Genomic DNA, 20,005 nt, shown 5'->3' on the forward strand with positions numbered 1-20,005 from the left:
CAAAAAATAACAATAAAAAAATAAACAGCGCAGGTCAGTTTTCAGTACCTGTCAGTAGATGATGTAAGTGACAAAAGAATTGTGTTGAAAAGTGCACTGAGCTCTTTCTGAAGCTTCTGTCTGACAGCAGTCTGCAACTCATCTAGTTCATTTTGCATCCTGGACTCCACTTGTACCAGTAGATTCAGCAAAGGATTTGTTTCCTGTCAACAAAAGTATGCTGAGATGTAATTATGGATTACTACTCTTTATTTCTTTCTATAACAGAAATGTATCACACACAGTAAAATGCAATGGAAGCAGATAATTAGATAACAGCAAGACACAATCGCAACTGGTTGCTCATTAAAAATAGTCCAACAGAAAATAACTGTTGGCCTAATTTACGGGTAAAGGATGGAGGATCATAGTAATTTTAATTCAGCAATGCTATCCTTCTAAGTCAATGAAAGTTCCAAATATTAGTTCTTTGTAATGTATTTAAATGTTAAAAATGCTGAACAGTATAAAAACAAGAAAGACAACGCAAGAAGCAGAATGTAAAAAGGGTGCAAGGCAATAAAGCCTAAACTGTGCGATACTAAAGAATAAACATCATATGCAAGAAAACTGAAGGAATTGAAAAACGCACATGGTTCTCAGTATGGTCCCAGGCAGACTGTCATGAAAAGGTGGGACTTATTACAGAAAGCTGGGCCCTTTTAGTGTATACTTCTTAAAATAATACACCAGCTGCACAGTTTGACAGCTGCCATTTCAGTTCACGGGTGCTGCTAATTGGTTGAATGCTGTGCAAGTAGCAAAAATAAAATCACAAAGGGATCCATTGGATGAACCTCACTCTTTTGATTTTTCATTAATTCTGCTTGTAAAAGAGAATTGCCTCACCATCCCCACACCCTTAGCTGCCCAAATGTCCCGCTTTAAAATTTGCTAAGCACAGAGGGTTTAAATGAAGGCTACTGCCCTCCACTGAAGAGAAAACCACCTCCTAGGCTATATTCATACTTCTTAAGAAACAGTCAAGAAAATGTTATTTCATTGAATAGGCCCACCTTTGAAATCAGTTATTGGACAGCATGACTTTTCTAGATTGGGCCAAGCCCTTTGAATCAACCTACCACCAGAGATAAAAACTTAGTAACAATTTGAAATTTCTGCATTCTTACCTTATGGGTCCAAGTCATGATTGAAAAAGGTCTTTGGACCAGCTCACTCACCTGGTTAACATCAAATTAAACAAACTAAATAAATTAACTAATTTAAATAAAGGGCTGCTGTCCAATTTTATTCATAGAATTCTCTCTCACTTTCTCCATAACAAAATGAAATAATGCCAGACTGAGCGTACTTACACTGCAGAAATAAAAAAAATGTTTTTAAGCAACAGTCAATGTCTGCTCACACAACTGCAGTCATTAAAAAATAAATAAATAATAAAAAGTCACAGATAGCATCAACTGCAATTCTGGATCAGCACTTTTGCAAGGTCAGTGTCTTAAAGAACACAAAAAGATGGCACGTCAAGATTTATGTCAAGTTCAGAAGCAATAAAAGGAAGAAACATTTGTTTGCTTGTGTCCTTCGGCTTTTCACAGTTAGGGGTTGCCACAGCGGAACTCCGGTCCGCTAATGATTGGTAGTGGATTTTTACGTACCGGGTCACCAGCCCTTACTCACAACCTTCAAAGAATGCACGCCCCATTCACATATGCCTCCACACAGAAGACGCTCTAGCTGAGAATTGAACGGGACAACGTCTTGCTATGAGGCAACAATGCTACCGCAGCACCACCACCGCATACTGGGTCTGATTCCAAAAGACTTGCTCTCAGTGTAAGTGACCACTTACAGTGACAGGAGGCTGAGTGCAGGCATTTTGGAATCTGAGCCCCAGTGTACACCTGTTTATAGACAGGCCTTGCACCACAACAGGACACTAACACTGAGGACAACTGTATATGTATGTAAAGATCTGCAATTGTGGGACTCCACACATACCTGCTGACCTCAAAAGACCCAATCCTAGTGAAAGTTTTGAAACATGAGGAGAATAAATCTAAGAGGACTGCTTAATTTAGCAGAAGCATGTCGGCGTCAAGCAGAAATGGAAATCAGACCAGAAGTGGATAAACATCAGGCAGCAAATGAATATGCCAAAAAGCAAAAGAAAGAATATAAGGTCAAGGACCAGATGAGAAGGCAAGAAATGTGGAAAAAGCATAAATGTAGTTGTAAGTACAGAAAGCTTCTGGAAGAACCTCATGTTGATCAGGAATGAATGCAGGAATGGTTGAGGAGAGGTGAATTTAAACCAAGAAATGAAAGATTAATATTGGGGGCCCAAGATAGTGGGTTATGCACACGTTGGTTTACAAAGTCCATTGAATATGTGGGAGAAACAGACAAATGTAAGTTTTGTAAAACCAAACTGGAAACAGTCGCACACCTCGTTGCTGGGTTGTGACATACTAATGTTAGAATGACTGTATACTGAAAGGCATAATAATGCAGCAAGACTGTTGCACTGGGGATTGTAAAAATATTATGGTATTGAAGTGGCTGAAAAACACTGGAAACATGAGTCACAAAAGCATCACAGAAAATGATGGCGTTTCTATCACATAGGATCACCCATTACCAACAGTTCAAAAGACAGATGCTAGAAAACCAGATATAGTGGTCCAAGAAAAGAAGACAAAAGTAGCACTGATCATTGAAATCACCACACCCAGTGACTACAGTCTCTTGTGCACAGAGAGACATAAAGTCATAAAATATCAGGATCTGCAGGCAGAAACGAGCAATGTGGAAGAAAGATACTCTGTTCCAATAGTAGAAGGAGCAACGGAGCTTATAAAAAGGAATCTACAATCGTATTTATATATATTATCAATCCATGTAACCCTGTACGAATTGCAGGAGTCATTACTAGGCACATTATGGGTGCTACGAAGAGCACTTTTGGCTGACATCAAAGACTAAAGCAATACTAATTTCATGAACTTTAATTGTACTTTGGCTTAGGAATGGGGTCCATTCCTGTCATAGTATTAGAAATCCAAAATATTTGGAGAAATAAAAAAAAATAAAACATAAAAAAGTACAACTCCTTTAGAATCTGGCCCATTGTTGGTAAGAAAGTACACAACCCATCTTCCAAAACTGAACTCTAAAAGATAAACAAAGAACTTAGAAGAAGCAAAATCAAATCCTCCTAAGTATGAACTGAAAATTGCCAACTATGTAAAGACAAGATAAAGGCCTTTTTTGACTATGTCAAAAATCTTGGAAGTAATACTCAGCACTGTACTGAGCAACTACATAAGAACAGCACATACTCATCTCCACAGGACATAGCCAATACATTAGCTGATAAGGGTGCAACGTTAGTGCTAAATTTAAATCTCCCCTAGCTTCCCCCTCTCATACTAGCATACACACACACAAACACACACACCAATGACCTCAGAACATGTTCTTAAGGAATTTTCAAAGGCTAGGAACACTTTCTCCACTGATCCAGATAGAGTTTCAGACTACTTTTTTGTCAGTACCAAACACAGCCTTATAAATTCACTAGTAAACCTATTCAGTTTCAGCCTATTCACTGAATTTGTTCCTAAGGTGTGGAAAAAATACAACTGTGTAACTAAACTTTCCATTTGTTGTGTGATTACTGCTGCAGTAGCCCATGCTATATGGGTTATATCCTGCTAAGCATACAACAGCTGTCCAGCTGCCAAAGCTTCAGAGCGCCTTCCACATGTCCAAACTATTAGTCAGTTAAAGCTGATCTGATCTGACCAAAGGACAGGTTCAGAGACCAAACCCTTCACAGCTTTAATGCCAACTGAGTGGGAGAGGCTATTTCTTGGCAGGACACTGCTAGGAACTAAAATCAAATGCCCACACTGTGGCATAAAAAAACACTAAAAACAAGGGAACTAATAACAGCAGAACAACCAGCAAATCAGCTGCACTCTTGTTTCTTCCTTTAAAAACAAGAGAGATGAAGGGAGGGAGCAGTTGCTACAGCAGTAATAATTCAAAAATCTACTGTTATGCTAACTTTACGTACACAACTATACTGTGTTCTTCATAATGAATACAGCTGCAGCAAGGAATCTAGGTTGTAGTACTTTGTAAACATATGTACAGTGGACCAAGTTGCTACTTCTAGAATCCAACTCTTTTCAAAAGGCCGCAGATGAAACCAAGAGCCTTGACCCTGCCTGCAATAGTTTTGCTGTGCTGGAAATAAACAAAAGGTAATAACTTGAGACAACCATTTGGAAACAGTCTACTTTGATACAGATTGCCCCCTTTCTTACCTTCATAAGTAAAGAACAACTGATCAAAAGTCATGAAAGATTTTGTTCTGTCAAGATAACACCAGAGTCATTTGAGGACATTCAAAGGTATGAAGTATCCTTTCCCCCTCGTTTCTGGGTTAAGGGTAGAACACGGGGAGATAAAGTAAACTAAAACAGCACTTTAGGCATAAAAGGATTAATTCTCAAGGAAACTGTCTCTGTGAAAAACTAGATAATATTGGCCCAATATAACTCAGTCTTCTTACAGAAATCAGGGCAATCAGTAAAACTTTTCCATGTAAAGAACCTCAAGACAGTCAGATGAGCTGGTTCAAATGGAGCAACTGTTAGCCTCTCTAATGCAAAATTAAGATCCTAAGGAGAAGCTACCATTTTTCTTGGATGTTTCTTACACAATACCTCTTTCAAAAACATTTTGATATAAGAATGCCTTGAAAGAGGGGAATCCATGTGCAGACATGTTGAAATGGTTAACAAATGAACCTTGACAGAGGAGAAGGACAGTCCACAGTAAAGTAAATCACACACATACTGTAAAAACAGAAAAAGACTAGACCTGAATGGGTGCTAGTTATATCGCTAGCACCGATTAGAACATTAGTACTTGCTGCACATCCTCAGTAAACAGGTGTCTAAAAGGTATTAAGATCCTATCATCCAGGTATGCCAGTTAAAGTTATTTGAGGTTGTGATGCATCAAACACCTCTGTGCCTGTGTGAGTAGATATGTCCTGAAGACCAAAGGTGATTCAGAGAATTCAGTATCTTGATAAGAACAAGTATCTTTTTTTTATATTTACATGCTTGTGTCTGCCTTTGTTGTCTCATATACCTTGCACTTTTATCCCCATTGACGCTGCTCCCCAACCAAAGTCTGACCTGACTGTAGTGACCAATTGCTTTGGAGCAGGAGGGGAGAAGGGGTGACCTGAATTCATGGATAATTGATAACTCCAGTAAGTGACTTCTCTTCTGACAAATTCCAGAACTGGAATCTGAAAAGATAATGGGTGCTGGTGCTGGGACCAAGAGACTTTAGATACCATAGCATCTTCCTCATGTGAAGTCTTACCAGGGGTGTCATGAAATTCATAGATGCCATGAGACCCAGAATCCTGAGGTATTCCCTCACAGTGACTGAAGTCTGAGTGGAAAATCTTTGAAATGGATCTAAATATAGATCTATTTTCCTGTGGAAGAATAGCTCTTTGTGCTGAGATGTCAAGCAGATAACCCAGGAACACACTCCTGTGTGATATAGTCAAAAGACTTTTGAATGTTTTCTTGGAATCCCAGCCTGTGTAGGAGATGTCTCATCCAACTGAGAGATTCCTAACACTCTGAAAAACAAAACTCTGCAAAGATAAGCAAGTCATCTAAATATGGAAAATGTGGATACCCTGTAGCCTGCAATGGGGTATGACAACAGCTACACTCGGATTAGTACATACTGATAATGTAATGCAGACACATAAAACCTTAAAAAACATCTGAAGTCTGCATGAATAAGAATGCAATAAGAATCTTATAAATTTAAGGTTGCCAAAACGAACTCAAACGAGGAAGAAGGGTAACAGGTTGTACAGTGAAAACATTTTGAACTTGGGCACTATCACATACTTGTTTAGTAAAGAAAGGTGCTGCAAAAGGATAAGGGATTGCCAGGATTGGAAGAGGAGGGGCTTGTTTGACTGTGCTTTGTTCTGGGGAGGGGATCATGCTTTCCTTGTGGAACATCCCTGACATTTTTTTAAATGTCTGCTTACTAGCATTTTGCTGACACTGTTTATTTTTTTCTTGTTAAAATTGGACAAGGATGCAGAAAGTCCTTTGGAAAATTTGGTGGATGACGGAAAAATGTGAGAGATTCTCTGTATCAACTTACCTCTCATCACATTTTTGATAACCTCTGTAGCAGAGGATCCAAATACTAAATCTCTATCCAATGGACCATTTAAAATCTCATTTTTTTACATCTTCTTTGAAGTTCTGAGAATACAACCAGGCAAACCTTCTCAACACTCTTCCACTGGCAACGGCCCTGGATGTAGCATCTACAAACCCATAAACACACTTTAGCGACCTGAGAAAATGAAGAAACTAAACCACACAAAGCAGAGTTATCCTCACAGGAAGGAACAGACAATAAAACATTCCTCATACTTTCACAATTAGTCAGAATTAACTTTAACATATAAGCCTCACAATTCAATTCAAAATACTAAAATTTAATGTTGCAGAAGCATGCACTTTTTCCGTAAAGTTTTCAATTAATTTGCCAAAAGAAATACAAGGATTGGAATTAATAAAATGTTTGGCAGCAGCTGGATTACATAAAGCTATAGCTGCTGTGTCAGGTCTGGGATGAATTAATAATTTTTTTAAAGACTGAGGAACTTTGTACACGCTATCTGCTTTCTTAACAGCAGCAGGCTTGCTGTCAGGAAATCCACAGACTGTAACACACACACCCTTCAATGCTGACAGCAATGGTGGGGGGTTCTGGGTACTCCAGTTGGAACAGCTCTTAGCATTTTCTGAAGGATTGAGGAACCTCGGTGTTCTCCCACTAAAAGCACTGGCATATTCTGGAAAGAGTCTCAGGCAGAGAATCACTCACAGGGAGATTTAGATAACACACTCTCCTCTGAGTCTGAATCAGAAATCTGAGGTGCAAAACCTGCATCTGTCCCATCACATTCGTCTACAAACTTAATTTCTTGAATCTCCTCAGGAAAACAGGAATACATTTTTCTTTTACCAGAAACCAGCATATAAGAAGGGTCAAAAGCCTGTACAAGACACAAGCAAGACCTAATAAACTACTACTGTCCTTTGGAGCTGGTGAAGGAGAAAGTGTTTAATTTTTGGTTTCATTTTGACAGGAAAGTTGGGCAAATAGGATTATTAGTGGCAGTAGCAGCTTCCCCAGGGATGGGCACAATATTCTGGCTAAGCAAGGGCACTTTCCCTGGCTCTTCTCCCAAGACCAACAAGAGTGGATCTCTCTTATCCAGTGAAGGGGACTCCCAACAGCTACATAGGATGTGGCTAAGTTCCAGTCCATATTAGCTCTAAGGGCTACACCGGAGGGATCTGGGAATAAAAATAAGTGGTCTGGGGAACCAGTTTTGGCCACAACAGAGTCACCCACCTGCGGCTGGGGCAAATTGCTAGACTGCTGTGGTGGCAAAGGCTGTTTAGTAAACTTTTTCTTTTTTGTGGTTAGAAGGAGAGACTGTGGGTTAGTAGTTTGTTCCATGGTCAAGCCAAAAATGGTGCGATTTCTAACATTTCTCCTCTGGGCTGGTAATCAATGAGCCTGAATCCAGACCACTGACACTGGTGAGGGACATTCACTTGGAACAAAGACAGATACACACAGTATTTTCAGATGCAGCTCTCTGCACCAAGCACAATTTACCTTAAGAGAACACAGGGAACAGACTCAGTCCGGTTCTGGGTTTTCCCACCATCTAACTCTCCAGGCTCCCAGTAAGACTCCCCACTGGCACAGCTATAGTGTTAAGTCGTCAGCTGAGTATCCCAGGCCAAGTCCTCCACCACCCTCTCTGTGAAACCAGTGCTGTGTGCCCCTGCTCTAAGTAGTTGACACACACACACACACACACACACACACACACACACACACACACACACACACACACACACACCTGAGAAAGGCTGACACAGATTTACTAGCTATGCCCCTCTGCCCAAACTATAAGGCAGATACTGCTACCAGGATACTCCAAAAGCCAGCTACTCTAAGGATCTTACAAGGTTACCCAATTATACTGATTAAAATTAATACTAATACAAATGGTAGTGTTTGACCAATGCAACAAGGCTTCCAGGAGTGGCCATAGTGTCATCAAATAAATATAAGCACTCTCAAAGGTTAAAATATTCTCTAAAAGACCAGCGACTATGAACATTTTAAATATATTTAATAATAAATAATAAAAGAACATGAAAATACTATATATCTATTTATAATAAACACCAGAGTTTCAATCACAGGGAATATTAAAAACAACATAGATGAACAGAAAAGATAGTACTTAACTAATTACACTATATTTCCCTGACTGATCTAAAGAATTACTATTCCCTGGTTGCTTACTAAAGCAAGGCAAGATGAAGACGGCGAGTGATCCTTCTATGTCAGGTTTCAAAAACAGACTGCACTGAGACTTCTGTCTCATCTAGTATTAAATCATTATTTCAGTGCTGGATTACAGAATGACATCACATACATCTGGAAATCTGACGTCTAGTTCCCATACTACCCCCTTTACTAGAAACTGAACCAGAATCTTGCATATATGTGTTACCATACACACAGATAGAGCTTTGCTAAGATGTGTTATAGCATCTGGTATCCATAAAACCATTTCAACACTTCCATCCTTCCAGTGTAGCATTTAGTTCACTGCTAAGGACAATACAGCAGGATTCCTAGTCCTAGTTTTCACATACATTTTGTCTCTGACTGCCATCAGAACTGTAAGATACAATCTTTATGGCCTTCCAGGTAATTTAATTTCAGACTATTTTTCAAAGTTAGCTGGACTGAGATTAATCTCTTCTCTTCCAGTATCCTCTGTTACAATATATTAATTCCAACAGTTACAATACAGTTTGACATACAGGTGTATTTCTTTATTCTGTCCAACAGGACCCACTGTTGGTGCATTTTTAACACAAACAACTTTACAAATACATTTTCAACACAAGCACCTGTACAAATCAGCTTGATATACAAATGATACACAATTCTTTACAAAACTCCAGTGAGCTATGCTGGCATATGTTACACATCCACTGCCCTACTTCTCCTGGCATAGCTGGCAATACCTCACATCGTCACACTACCTTATCAAGGAAACTAAGCAGTACAAGCTAGTAAACATTTAAATATTTAAAACTAACCTTTCCCAGGTAAAACCCAGTACAAAGCACTCTGATACACATATTCACTCCCAAAATTAACACAGTTTCTACACAGAAAAAAAACATTTTAGAATTCTTAAACTAACTTTTAAAATGTCAGAAAGAAAAGTGCTCACCTCTTTAAAAGCACAATAAAGTTGCTGGGCATTCAACAAAACCACATACCATTAGATTAAAATATACAGAGGAAAGTAAATTTAAACAAAGAAAATATTTGGAAAGTTTTTTTCCCCAAAGCATATTTATCTGCCCAGCAACAGCACAAGCTGGCTGTCGATCATCAAAAGCCCTCAAAGGATAGCTCTTTTCCGCAGCAGGAAAGCTCTGAAGGGCTTGGTATTCCAATCTGCCTTTTATTTAGTTCAGCTTGAGCTGACTACCAGTTTGGGAACATGGAATGTACCCTGAAGCTTTGGTAGCTGGCTGGCTTTTATATCATTAGCAGGATATAACTCATTTAGCTTAGGCTACTTTGGCAGTGATCAACATGAAGAACATCTGCTGTAGTCAAACTCCACCATGTACCCTGGTAGCTATAAACCTACAAGTTTATTCATCCTTAACTTTAAGACAATGGATTGCACCATTACAGAAGTTATTAGCAATGATATTAGCAGTATACAGTCCCTATATCCAAGCCAGTCTGGCATCCTTACAGGTAGATCCTGTCTCCCAAACTTAGTGGATTTCTCTGAACAAGTCACTGATGTACTGGCTACAGGCAAATTTGTACATACTGCTTACTTTGACCTGAAAAAAGGCCTCTGAGTCCACTATCACATTCTGGTATTACCAACATGCTAGTAAAACTAAATGAAGATCCTCATATTATGCCTAATTTGGTATAATTATTTAAACTGTAGATTTTTTTTTGAGGCCTGTAAAATGATTGTTTTTAAATATATGCTGTAATGCTTTGGAGCTTTTCTCCCCAGCCTCTGCTGAAAATAGGCATCTACCCAGTCAGACTTTCCTGGTAATCAAATGTCAATAAATCAATAAATAAATTATGTAACCTGCTGGATAGCACACCGGGTTACTTGACAGAGCACAGCTTATTAGTGTAGGGGCAGTCTCTCACTGAAAAGGGTCATTACTCAGAAAGTGATCCTTGTGCCATTAATCATGGGTATTTACTGTTCTGATGGCAAGGGCCTATGGCTAAGTATGCACATTACTGCAAACACGGAGCTATAATAAACTCTTCAGATGACTTTCAGATTCTCCAGGAGGGTCTAACAAGTACAAATAAATGGTGTTAGAACCATGCCCTTAAGCTAAATGTCACGAATTGGAGCATATAAAATATCCACTAGTAAACATGGGCATGCATGCACCTACCACACAGATGGCAACACCTTGAAAACTGACAAAATTATCAGGGACTTGGGAGCTTTCATAGTTAAATACTAGGCTAGCGGGGCCAATTTATGCCTAGCCAATTTCCCTTTTTGTGGTTATAAATTGGCCTTACCATCCCATCCCATTGTCAAATAATTATATATTATATAGCATCCACATGCAGGTAGAGACGACAGCTTAGAGAATCCACACAGTTACAAAATCCAGTTCATATAGGTTATAAAAAACATTTATTCAGCTAGCAAAAAGTTAGCCCTTTCACCAAAGAGGCTTTATCAAACTACAAAGCTGCCACTAAAAACATCATTTAAATACACTTAAAACAAAGTAGAATAAAACACAATAACATGCGCAGGGTCCTATGGCAGTATAACCAAGTAGGTTAAGTGTCCAAATAAAATGAAATAAGGCACTCCTGTTGAAACTCCTTCAAACCACGACACCAAGGTCCATAAAACACAGCTGTTTATTAGAAAACGTAAGCGCTTTCACCCTACGGCTTCATCAGACGTACAATTTACTCCATCACAATTCAAACCTTAAATAGTCTTAAACAACAGCCCAATGGTTAAAATATTTAAACAAATACATTGATTCGATTAGGTGACTCATACAGCATAATACATCTAAAATACTTGTTAAAACAAACTGTGCAAATAGAAAATCTAAATAAATATTTGCCTACATAGTATACTATAAAGCAAAAAATATAAACATCATAAAAATATAAATATAAATATATCACATTATGGTTTGACGTTGTAACACTGTGTATAAATATAAGAGTAACTGCATATTGTAGCGTGAAATGTGTGAACATAATGAAGGCAGTAAAAATGAAGATAAGGTTAAAAATATGTCAATGTTTAGGATTACGACATCTCTTTTTCCTAAGAATAGGTCTCAGGTTAACCCTCTCATTAAGACCTGGCGGATGATCAGCCTTACATCTCACTATCCACCTCATCTCACACTCTAAGGTATAGTTCACTATATCACCCCCTCTCCTGTTCTCGAAAACCTCTTGTATTACACAAAATATAAAACTGTGTTCAGGGCCTGATAACTTAGTATGCTTAGCTAGGGCATTATTGTCACTTCCTATCCTAGTATGATAGAGGTGTTCCCTAATTCTCTCTCTTAGGGACCTATTCGTCTTCCCTATATAGAATGATCTGCAAGCTTGACACCTAGCTAAATAAACTACGTTCTTGCTCATGCAGTTTGTACCTGTGCTAAACTTATACTCAAAGTTATTATTGGGATTTAAAAAAGTAGTTCTAGTGTCAACTAAACTACATTGATTACACCTCCCACATGGTTCAGTATTATATGCATGATCACAATGTTTAACATTTCCATGTGACAAAGTCCTATAACATAACATACTCTTCAGATTAGGCTTATTCTTATAAGCTATCTTCGGTTCAGGGCCTATTAGTTCACCAATATCATGATCTAATCTAAGTATTTCCCAGTGTTTAGTCAATAGGCCTCTGATATAGGTTGCATCTTTGGTGTAAAACATAGGTACTCTAGGTGGCTGATGTATTTCCTCTGGACCTATATCATCCCTCTCAAAAGCCTCCGCAAAATAAGGTCTAGCAGATGTAGGTCTAAGATCATCCACTTCTAAAGTCATTCTGTCAAACACAGCCTCACTATATCCTCTCTTGAGAAACATAGATTTCAGTTTAACTATTTCTTCCAGGTAACCATCTTCACTAGGATTCAACCTGGATGCTCTCATTAACTGTCCTTTCATTACATTATCAAACACATATCTGGGGTGCATACTGTCTCTATGTAATAGACTATTCCTATAACACAATTTGCGATGTATTGATGTATTCAACAATCCACAAGATAGCTTGGCGATGTTCACATCCAGGAAAGAAATACATTCACTGGAGTAGTTTAGTGTAAATTTTAAGAAGTCAGTAGAGTTATTAATCTCCTCCACAAACATCACCAAACTGTTGGGGTCACCCAACCAAATAAAAAAGAGGTCATCCACGAACCTCTTATAAAAAACAACCTTTTCCTTAAAAATACTGGATTCAAATAGGAACATATCTTCCCAATAGGCCATAACAATGTTGGCGTAGCTATTGGCACATGGTGTGCCCATAGCTACGCCATCATTCTGCGAATATATTGAATCACCAAACATAAACACATTATTACAAAGTATAGTCTCCATAAATAAACATATCAAATCTATCCTATCATCCGAATAGGTTGATCTAGAGTGTAAAAATCGCTGTAGATATAAAACTCCTGTATCATTTGGAATCACCGTAAAGAGACTAACTACATCTAGGGTGACCAAGAAGTATTCTCTAGTAACATTTAGATTTTTCATATATCCATACAGCTCCAAGAGGAATTGTTTACTATCTTTAAGGACATGTGAGACACTGTCTACTAGAGGTCGGGTAAAGTACTCAACAAAGACAGACATAGGTTCTGTAAGCCAGCCTTGTGCTGCAACAATAGGTCTCATAGGTGGTTTCTGCAGTGACTTATGTAGCTTCGGGAGGCCCTGTATGATTGGTAAACGTGGATTAGACTTTGTCACATGGAAATGTTAAACATTGTGATCATGCATATAATACTGAACCATGTGGGAGGTGTAATCAATGTAGTTTAGTTGACACTAGAACCACTTTTTTAAATCCTAATAATAACTTTGAGTATAAGTTTAGCACAGGTACAAACTGCATGAGCAAGAAATAGAAGTTATGTTCTTACCATAACGTTCCATGTTAGTTGTCTTCTTCTCGCCTTCTTCTTGCTGGATGGGTTCGGAGCCGACCTCGGCTCCGACTCGGCCACTCTAAAAGCTCGAGAGTTGGTTCCACCGGCTCGAGGCTCCCCCTATATCCCACAATGCTAGGCGTGAGTTACCTCAGATCTCGTTTGTAAGCTAGGCCCAGCCTATAATAGTAGTAGAATAACTAGTAACAAAGTCCACCTCTATAAATAAGGGAGAAGAGAAGGGTGACCTACATCCTGATCCAGGAAATATGCACAGCAGAGCATATACCTAAAGTAAAGAGGTGGTAGAAAGAGAGGTCACAATCAGAACTCCTCTAGGTCTGTCCAGGCCAGGGGGAAGGAGGGTGGGGCCTTAGAAGAAGGCGAGAAGAAGACAACTAACATGGAACGTTATGGTAAGAACATAACTTCTATATGTTAAGTTGTCTATCTCGCCTTCATTCTTGCTAGATGGGACCGCGTCCCTAGCACCTTGTCCCGGGTGGCCTAACGGAACAGACTCTTGAGTACAGTGGAACCAAAATTAGCTCTATGCCTAGAAGCTAAATCCAACTTATAATGTGAAATGAATGTGTGAGGAGTAGCCCAAGTAGCTGCTGCACAAATGGTGTCTATAGGCAGTCTGTCTTGGAAGGCTATAGAAGTAGCCAAAGCTCTGGTGGAATGGGCTTTAGGTTTGTTAGGTAGCTTTTGGTGTCTTATTTCATAGATAATGGAAATTAGAGATGTTAGCCATCTAGATAGTGATACCTTAGAAACAGAAAGTCCCTTTCTGCCTTCTGCATAAGAGACAAACAGCTGGTCAGATTTTCTGAATTGTTTGGTTCTATCCAAATAGTACCTTAATTGACGATGAACATCTAGCCAATGCAATTTTTGTTCAGACCTATTAGCATATTCTGGAAAAAAAACAGGGAGGTCAATGCTTTGATTTAGGTTAGACATGAGGCTATTTTAGGTAAAAAGGACGGGTTGGTTCGTAAGGATACCCTGTCCTTATGGAACAACAGATAAGGAGGTCGACAGCTGAGTGCCTGAAGTTCTGAAACTCTTCTAGCTGAAGTAATAGCTACTAGAAAGAGAGTCTTCCATGATAGTAATTTTAAAGAACAGGAAGCTGCAGGTTCGAAAGGGGGGAGAATCAAGGAACTGAGTACTAAATTTAAGTCCCAAGGAGGGGGAGGATTTCTTATAGGAGGTCTGAGTAGAAAAACTCCCTTCAAAAAAGCTTTGCAAAGCTTGTGGGACATTATGGCAGACTCAGAGATGCCCACATGAAAGTTAGAAATAGCTGCCAATTGAACTTTAAGAGTAGAAGGAGATGAACCTGCATGGAAGAGTTCAGCTAGAAAGTCAAGGACTATTTGGATGGAAGCCGTGAAAGGATCTATGTCCCTTCTTTGAGCCCAAAAGGCGAAACGTTTCCACTTACTTAGATAAATCTTTCGAGTGGAAGATTTATGGGAAGCTATCAAAATATCTCGAACAGCGTGAGATATATGAGGAAGCCTGGCTAAGGTTGGAATTGGAGGAACCAAGCAGTGAGGTTCAGAGAGGGGAGGGAGCGATGAAGCTGACCCGACTGATGGATCAAAAGGTCTGGAACTAGGTCCAGATGCCAAGGTTGCCCCCACAGAAATTGATGTAGAAAGGGGAACCAAACCTGTCGAGGCCAGTAAGGAGCAATGAGGATCAAGGAGGCCTTCTGAGCGATAGCTTTCTGTATCACTTGAGAGATTAGTGGGAAGGGAGGAAGCATACAGAAGTCCCAGGGGCCAAACTTGGACTAGAGCGTCTCTGCTGGGCTGGCCTGGTAGCGGGAATAGGGTGAAATAATCTTTGCACTTGCTGTTTTGGGGAGTAGCAAAAAGGTCGCAGCAAGGCTGACCCCACTTGAGAAAAATTTTTCTCACAATAGAATCTTTCAGAGACCACTCGTGAGGCATGAGGATAGCTCTGCTCAACTTGTCCGTGATTTGATTGGACTTCCGGGGATGTGCGTTGCTATCAGAAAACGCTGAGAAGAAATCGCCCATTGCCACAGTCTGAGTGCTTCTCGACATAGGGGATAGGACCTGGTTCCGCCTTGTTTGTTGATATACCACACTACAGACATATTGTCTGTCTGGATTGCTATTGTTCCCAAGGGAAGAGAGTCTTGAAGGGCTTGCAATGCTAAAAGCACTGCTCTCATCTCTAGAACATTTATGTGCAAGTGGCATTCGTCTGGTTGCCATGTGCCCTGGACGGTTCTGCCCTGATAATGCCCCCCCCCACCCGATCAGGGAGGCGTCCGTTGTCAGAGTAGCAACCGGAGGGGGAGGAACAAAGGGTCTTCCCAAGAAGAGCTGAGGGGAAGACATCCACCACAGAAGATGATTCCTGCATGTCTGCGTAATCATAATGGTGTGGGACATCGGAAGTTGCTGGTATGACCATTGTGTGAAGAGCATCCATTGAAGGATTCTCATGTGGAATCTGGCTAATGGAAGCAGAGGTATGGCAGCCGCCATAATCCCCAATACTTTGAGAACCTGGCTTTGATTCTGTTGCTGCTGAAGAGGAGCGAGACCAGTTTGTGTATGTCTGTTATTCTCTGATCTGTTAGCCTTGCAGACATGTTGACCGTGTCTAGAATTGCGCCTATGAAGGTAATAACACGACAAGGCGACAAAACAGACTTTTCGCAATTTATTGAAATGCCTAATTTTTGACAAATGCGAAAGGTGTAGTCCCTGGCCCTTAGAAGAAGATGCTTGGTGGGAGCTGTGAGGAGCCAGTCGTCCAAATATGGAAACACCTGGAATCCTTGATGTCTCAGGTGAGAAGCTACCACTGCCATGCATTTGGTAAACACCCGGGGGGCAGTGGTGAGTCCAAAGGGCAGGGCTCTGAATTGAAAATGACTGGTTCCCAGCCTGAAGCGGAGAAATCTTCTGGAGCGTCTGTTCATTTTTATATGATAGTACGCATCCTGAAGGTCTATAGAGCACATCCAGTTTTTTTTCCCAATAGGGGAAGGATGGACTGTAGCGTGACTATCGAAATCGTGTTTTCTTGACCGACTTGTTCAAGATACTGAGATCCAAAATTGGTCTCCAGTCCCCTGTTTTTGGAACTAAAAGAACCTGGAGTAGATTCCGGATCCTTGCTGGTCTGCTGGAACTGGCTGAATTGCTCTTTTTGCAAGCAGTTTTGAAATTTCCAAAGCTGCAAGATCCCTTTGAGCGGGTGGAACATCTGGGAGGGATTTTTTTGACCGGTTTGGAATGCGAACGAAGGGAATGGAATAGCCTTCGGAAATGATGGACTGTACCCACTTGTCTCGAGTTAGGGATAGCCAGGCTTCTGGGTACAGTGACAATCTTCCCCCGACTGCCTCTGAAGGTGGACAGTCGGGCAACACCTCAGGGATGCTGAAGAGGCTTATCGGAGAAAGTTTCTCGATTGCCCTGGTTCTGCGGACCCCCCCTGCCTCTAGGGTGACGTCTACCATTGTTGTTCCCCCCTCTGCCTCTGGCGGGGAACTGACTCTGTGCGTCAGGCGAAGTCCCTTGAGATTGTTTACGGAACCACATTTTCCCAGCCTTCTGGCCTTTGGGGTAAGGCCTAGAAGGAGTAGAAAAACGGACTCCGACGGCAGAAAGAGTCTTGCCATCAGTCTCGCACCTAGTCAAGGTTTCTTTTACTTGAGGACCAAAAAGAGATGATCCATCAAACGGGGAATTAGTGAACGACGTTTTGAAGGGGTCCGCAAAGTTGCATAGCCGCATCCAGGCATGCCTGCGTAAGGCCACTCCTGTCGCTGCGGCCCTGCTCGCTCCATCAGCCACATAGAAAGGAGGCATGGAGGAGTTAGCTATGGAGTTCAGGGTAGCCAGCTGAGTGTTCATCTTGTCTTGAAACCCGCAGCTGTAGGATCCTTTAACATATCACTCGCTTCTTTGATCAAGTCTCTTTGAAGACGAGTAAAATGGCATAGGTAGTTCAGCGAACGCATTGCAAAGGTCGCTGACGAAAACATCCGCTTCCCGTACCTGTCCATAGACCTAGATTCCTTGTTAGGTGGATGGACAGGCACTGAAGGATCAGCTAGTTCCTTCTTAGTGGCAGCAGCAACCACCATAGCATCCACAGAAACTCCCTTTGTCAGAAACTGTTTATCCGCTGGTGCCGTGATAAATTTTGAGGGTCTCCTGGGAGTGGGGTCCACTGAATCAGGAGCCGTCCATGCCTTTTTAGCTACCACCTGCATGAGGGGGTCAAAGGGGGGAGACACCCAGGAGGTGGAAGGGCGAGAGCAAAACGCCTCAAGATACACAGATTCATCCTCCGAAGGGTTGAGGGCTGGCCAATTTCCCCTCTGTTTGAGGATTTCTAGAATGTCTGCAAAGGACACATCTTCAGAAGGGGAATGGGGGGAACCCTCGGAATCCTCTAAATCTGTGTCAGAGGTGACGGACTCAGGTGAGTCTATGTGTTTCCTCTTACACTTTCTCTTCCGAGGGGGCTCTTCTGCCAATTCAGGAGAGGCCTCGGAAGAAGATGAGATCCCCACAGGGGATTCCTGAGGAGCTGGCTCTCTGCGGTCTGGGATGAGGGAGTGAGTAGACTTGACCTGAGGCACCGAAGAGGGAGGGGCGGACGGAGCCGACTGTGGAGTTGAACCAGGTTCCAACACACTCCGCATGACCTCGAACGCACCCTGTCAGGCAGAGCCAGAGGTCCCCGCTCCGAGAAGCTGAAAACCTCCCTCGGCACCGACAGTGATGGCTCCGAGGTCGATGTCGGAGCCGAACTCACCAGCGCCGAAGCACCGAGAGGGAGAGCGGGGTCGGACAAGGGTCCGATGCCACTCACCCCCTCGTAGCCGACGAGGGAAGTCCGGCGTCGAGATTCTTCTAAGGAAGAAATCAGAGCCGACGACGGAGCCGAAGACATTTGTATCGGCTCCGACGCTACCACAGTCTCGGTTCCGAAACGCCCCGGCTCCGAGCTCAAAGGAGTCGGAGGAGGAACATAATGAGGAAAAGGGTCAGGCATCGACTGATGAGTCGGGCTCTGAAGCATTTGGGCCAGTGCCTCGGACTTAAGAAGTCGACTCACTACCCTCTGAAGGTCATGGTCCAAAAGCCTCGATGACCTAGAGGAGTGAGATCTATGGCTCCGTTCAGACAGCAAGGGAGATGCTGGAGCCGAATGAACGGAGCCAAGGGAAGGTGACCTGGACCTCTTTCTGGATGTCGGCTCCGAAGGTTTAGTCAGAGCCGACACAGGAATTTCCAATACCTCGGCTCCAGCCGGAGCCGAGGAAACCACAGAAGCTGCAGTCTGAGACTCATCGCCTCCAGCCGGAGCCGATGTAGAAGGAGGTTTCGAAGCCTTAGGCCTTGACTCAGTAGCTGGAGCAGAGGACCTAGAAGCCTTAGAGGGTTTTCCCGAAAAACAGTAAGGGAACCCTCAGGCTTAATTAAACCTCTCAAGATAAGTTTATTTTTTCTTTCCTGCAGGACTCTGGGGCTGAAGCCATGGCATACAGCACAAGAGTCCTGCAGGTGCAAAGGTCCCAGGCAGTAAACACAAGAAGTGTGACCGTCTGTCAGAGACATTTTATGACAGCACGAGTCACACTTCTTGAAGCCTGAGACCTTTGAATCCTTGGACATTATCAAGGACCTAAGTGTAACCACACACAAAAAACACACACACACTGATTACACTACAAAGGAAGTTAACTAAATTATAGTAATTAAACTATTTAGTTAGCTTAAATAAAGGATATATCCCTGACAAAACACAAACACTCCACTAGGGATAGAAGGGCCCGAAGGCCTAAAGGAAGAACTTTTAAGTTCTTGAGGGAAAAAAATTGTAACAAGAAAGAAAGGGATGAAGTACCCTAAACTAAGGGAAATATGAACAATTTAGTTAAATAAAAGGGGATTTAAACTAGTTTAAATCGACTGATTAAACCACTGACCTGAGCCGGTAGAAAAACAACACCTCGATCGCTGTAGCGGCAAACGAGATCTGGTGACTCACGCCTAGCATTGTGGGATATAGGGGGAGCCTCGAGCCGGTGGAACCAACTCTCGAGCTTTTAGAGTGGCCGAGTCGGAGCCGAGGTCGGCTCCGAACCCATCCAGCAAGAATGAAGGCGAGATAGACAACTTAACATCGTAGTTTATTTAGCTAGGTGTCAAGCCTGCAGGTCGTTCTATATAGGGAAGACGAATAGGTCCCTAAGAGAGAGAATTAGGGAACACCTCTATCATACTAGGATAGGAAGTGACAATAATGCCCTAGCTAAACATACTAAGTCCTCAGGTCCTGAACATAGTTTTATATTCTGTGTGATACAAGAGGTTTTTGAGAACATGAGAGGGGGTGATATAGTGAATTATACCCTAGAGTGTGAGATGAGGTGGATTGTGAGATGTAAGGCTGATCATCCGCCGGGTCTCAATGAGAGAGTTAATCTAAGACCTATCCTTAGGAAAAAGAGATGTCGTAAGCCTAAGCATTGACATATTTTTAACCTTATCTTCATTTTTACTGTCTTCATTATG

The 20,005-nt window shown here is 41.6% G+C and overlaps 1 protein-coding gene across 1 annotated transcript in view; it reads right to left on the reverse strand.

The window, feature by feature from the left end:
* The window catches only part of RTTN (rotatin), a 3,641,098-nt gene that overhangs the window by 1,903,940 nt on the left and 1,717,153 nt on the right, over positions 1-20,005 (reverse strand). Inside the window, exon 30 of the mRNA XM_044067142.1 lies at positions 49-203. Within this exon, the coding sequence (XP_043923077.1) occupies positions 49-203 (155 nt within the window). The remainder of the gene's footprint in view (positions 1-48; positions 204-20,005) is intronic.

Source organism: Protopterus annectens, chromosome 3.part1 (assembly GCF_019279795.1).
Source record: "Protopterus annectens isolate FY-2018-M chromosome 3.part1, PAN1.0, whole genome shotgun sequence".
Taxonomy (NCBI): domain Eukaryota; kingdom Metazoa; phylum Chordata; order Ceratodontiformes; family Protopteridae; genus Protopterus; species Protopterus annectens.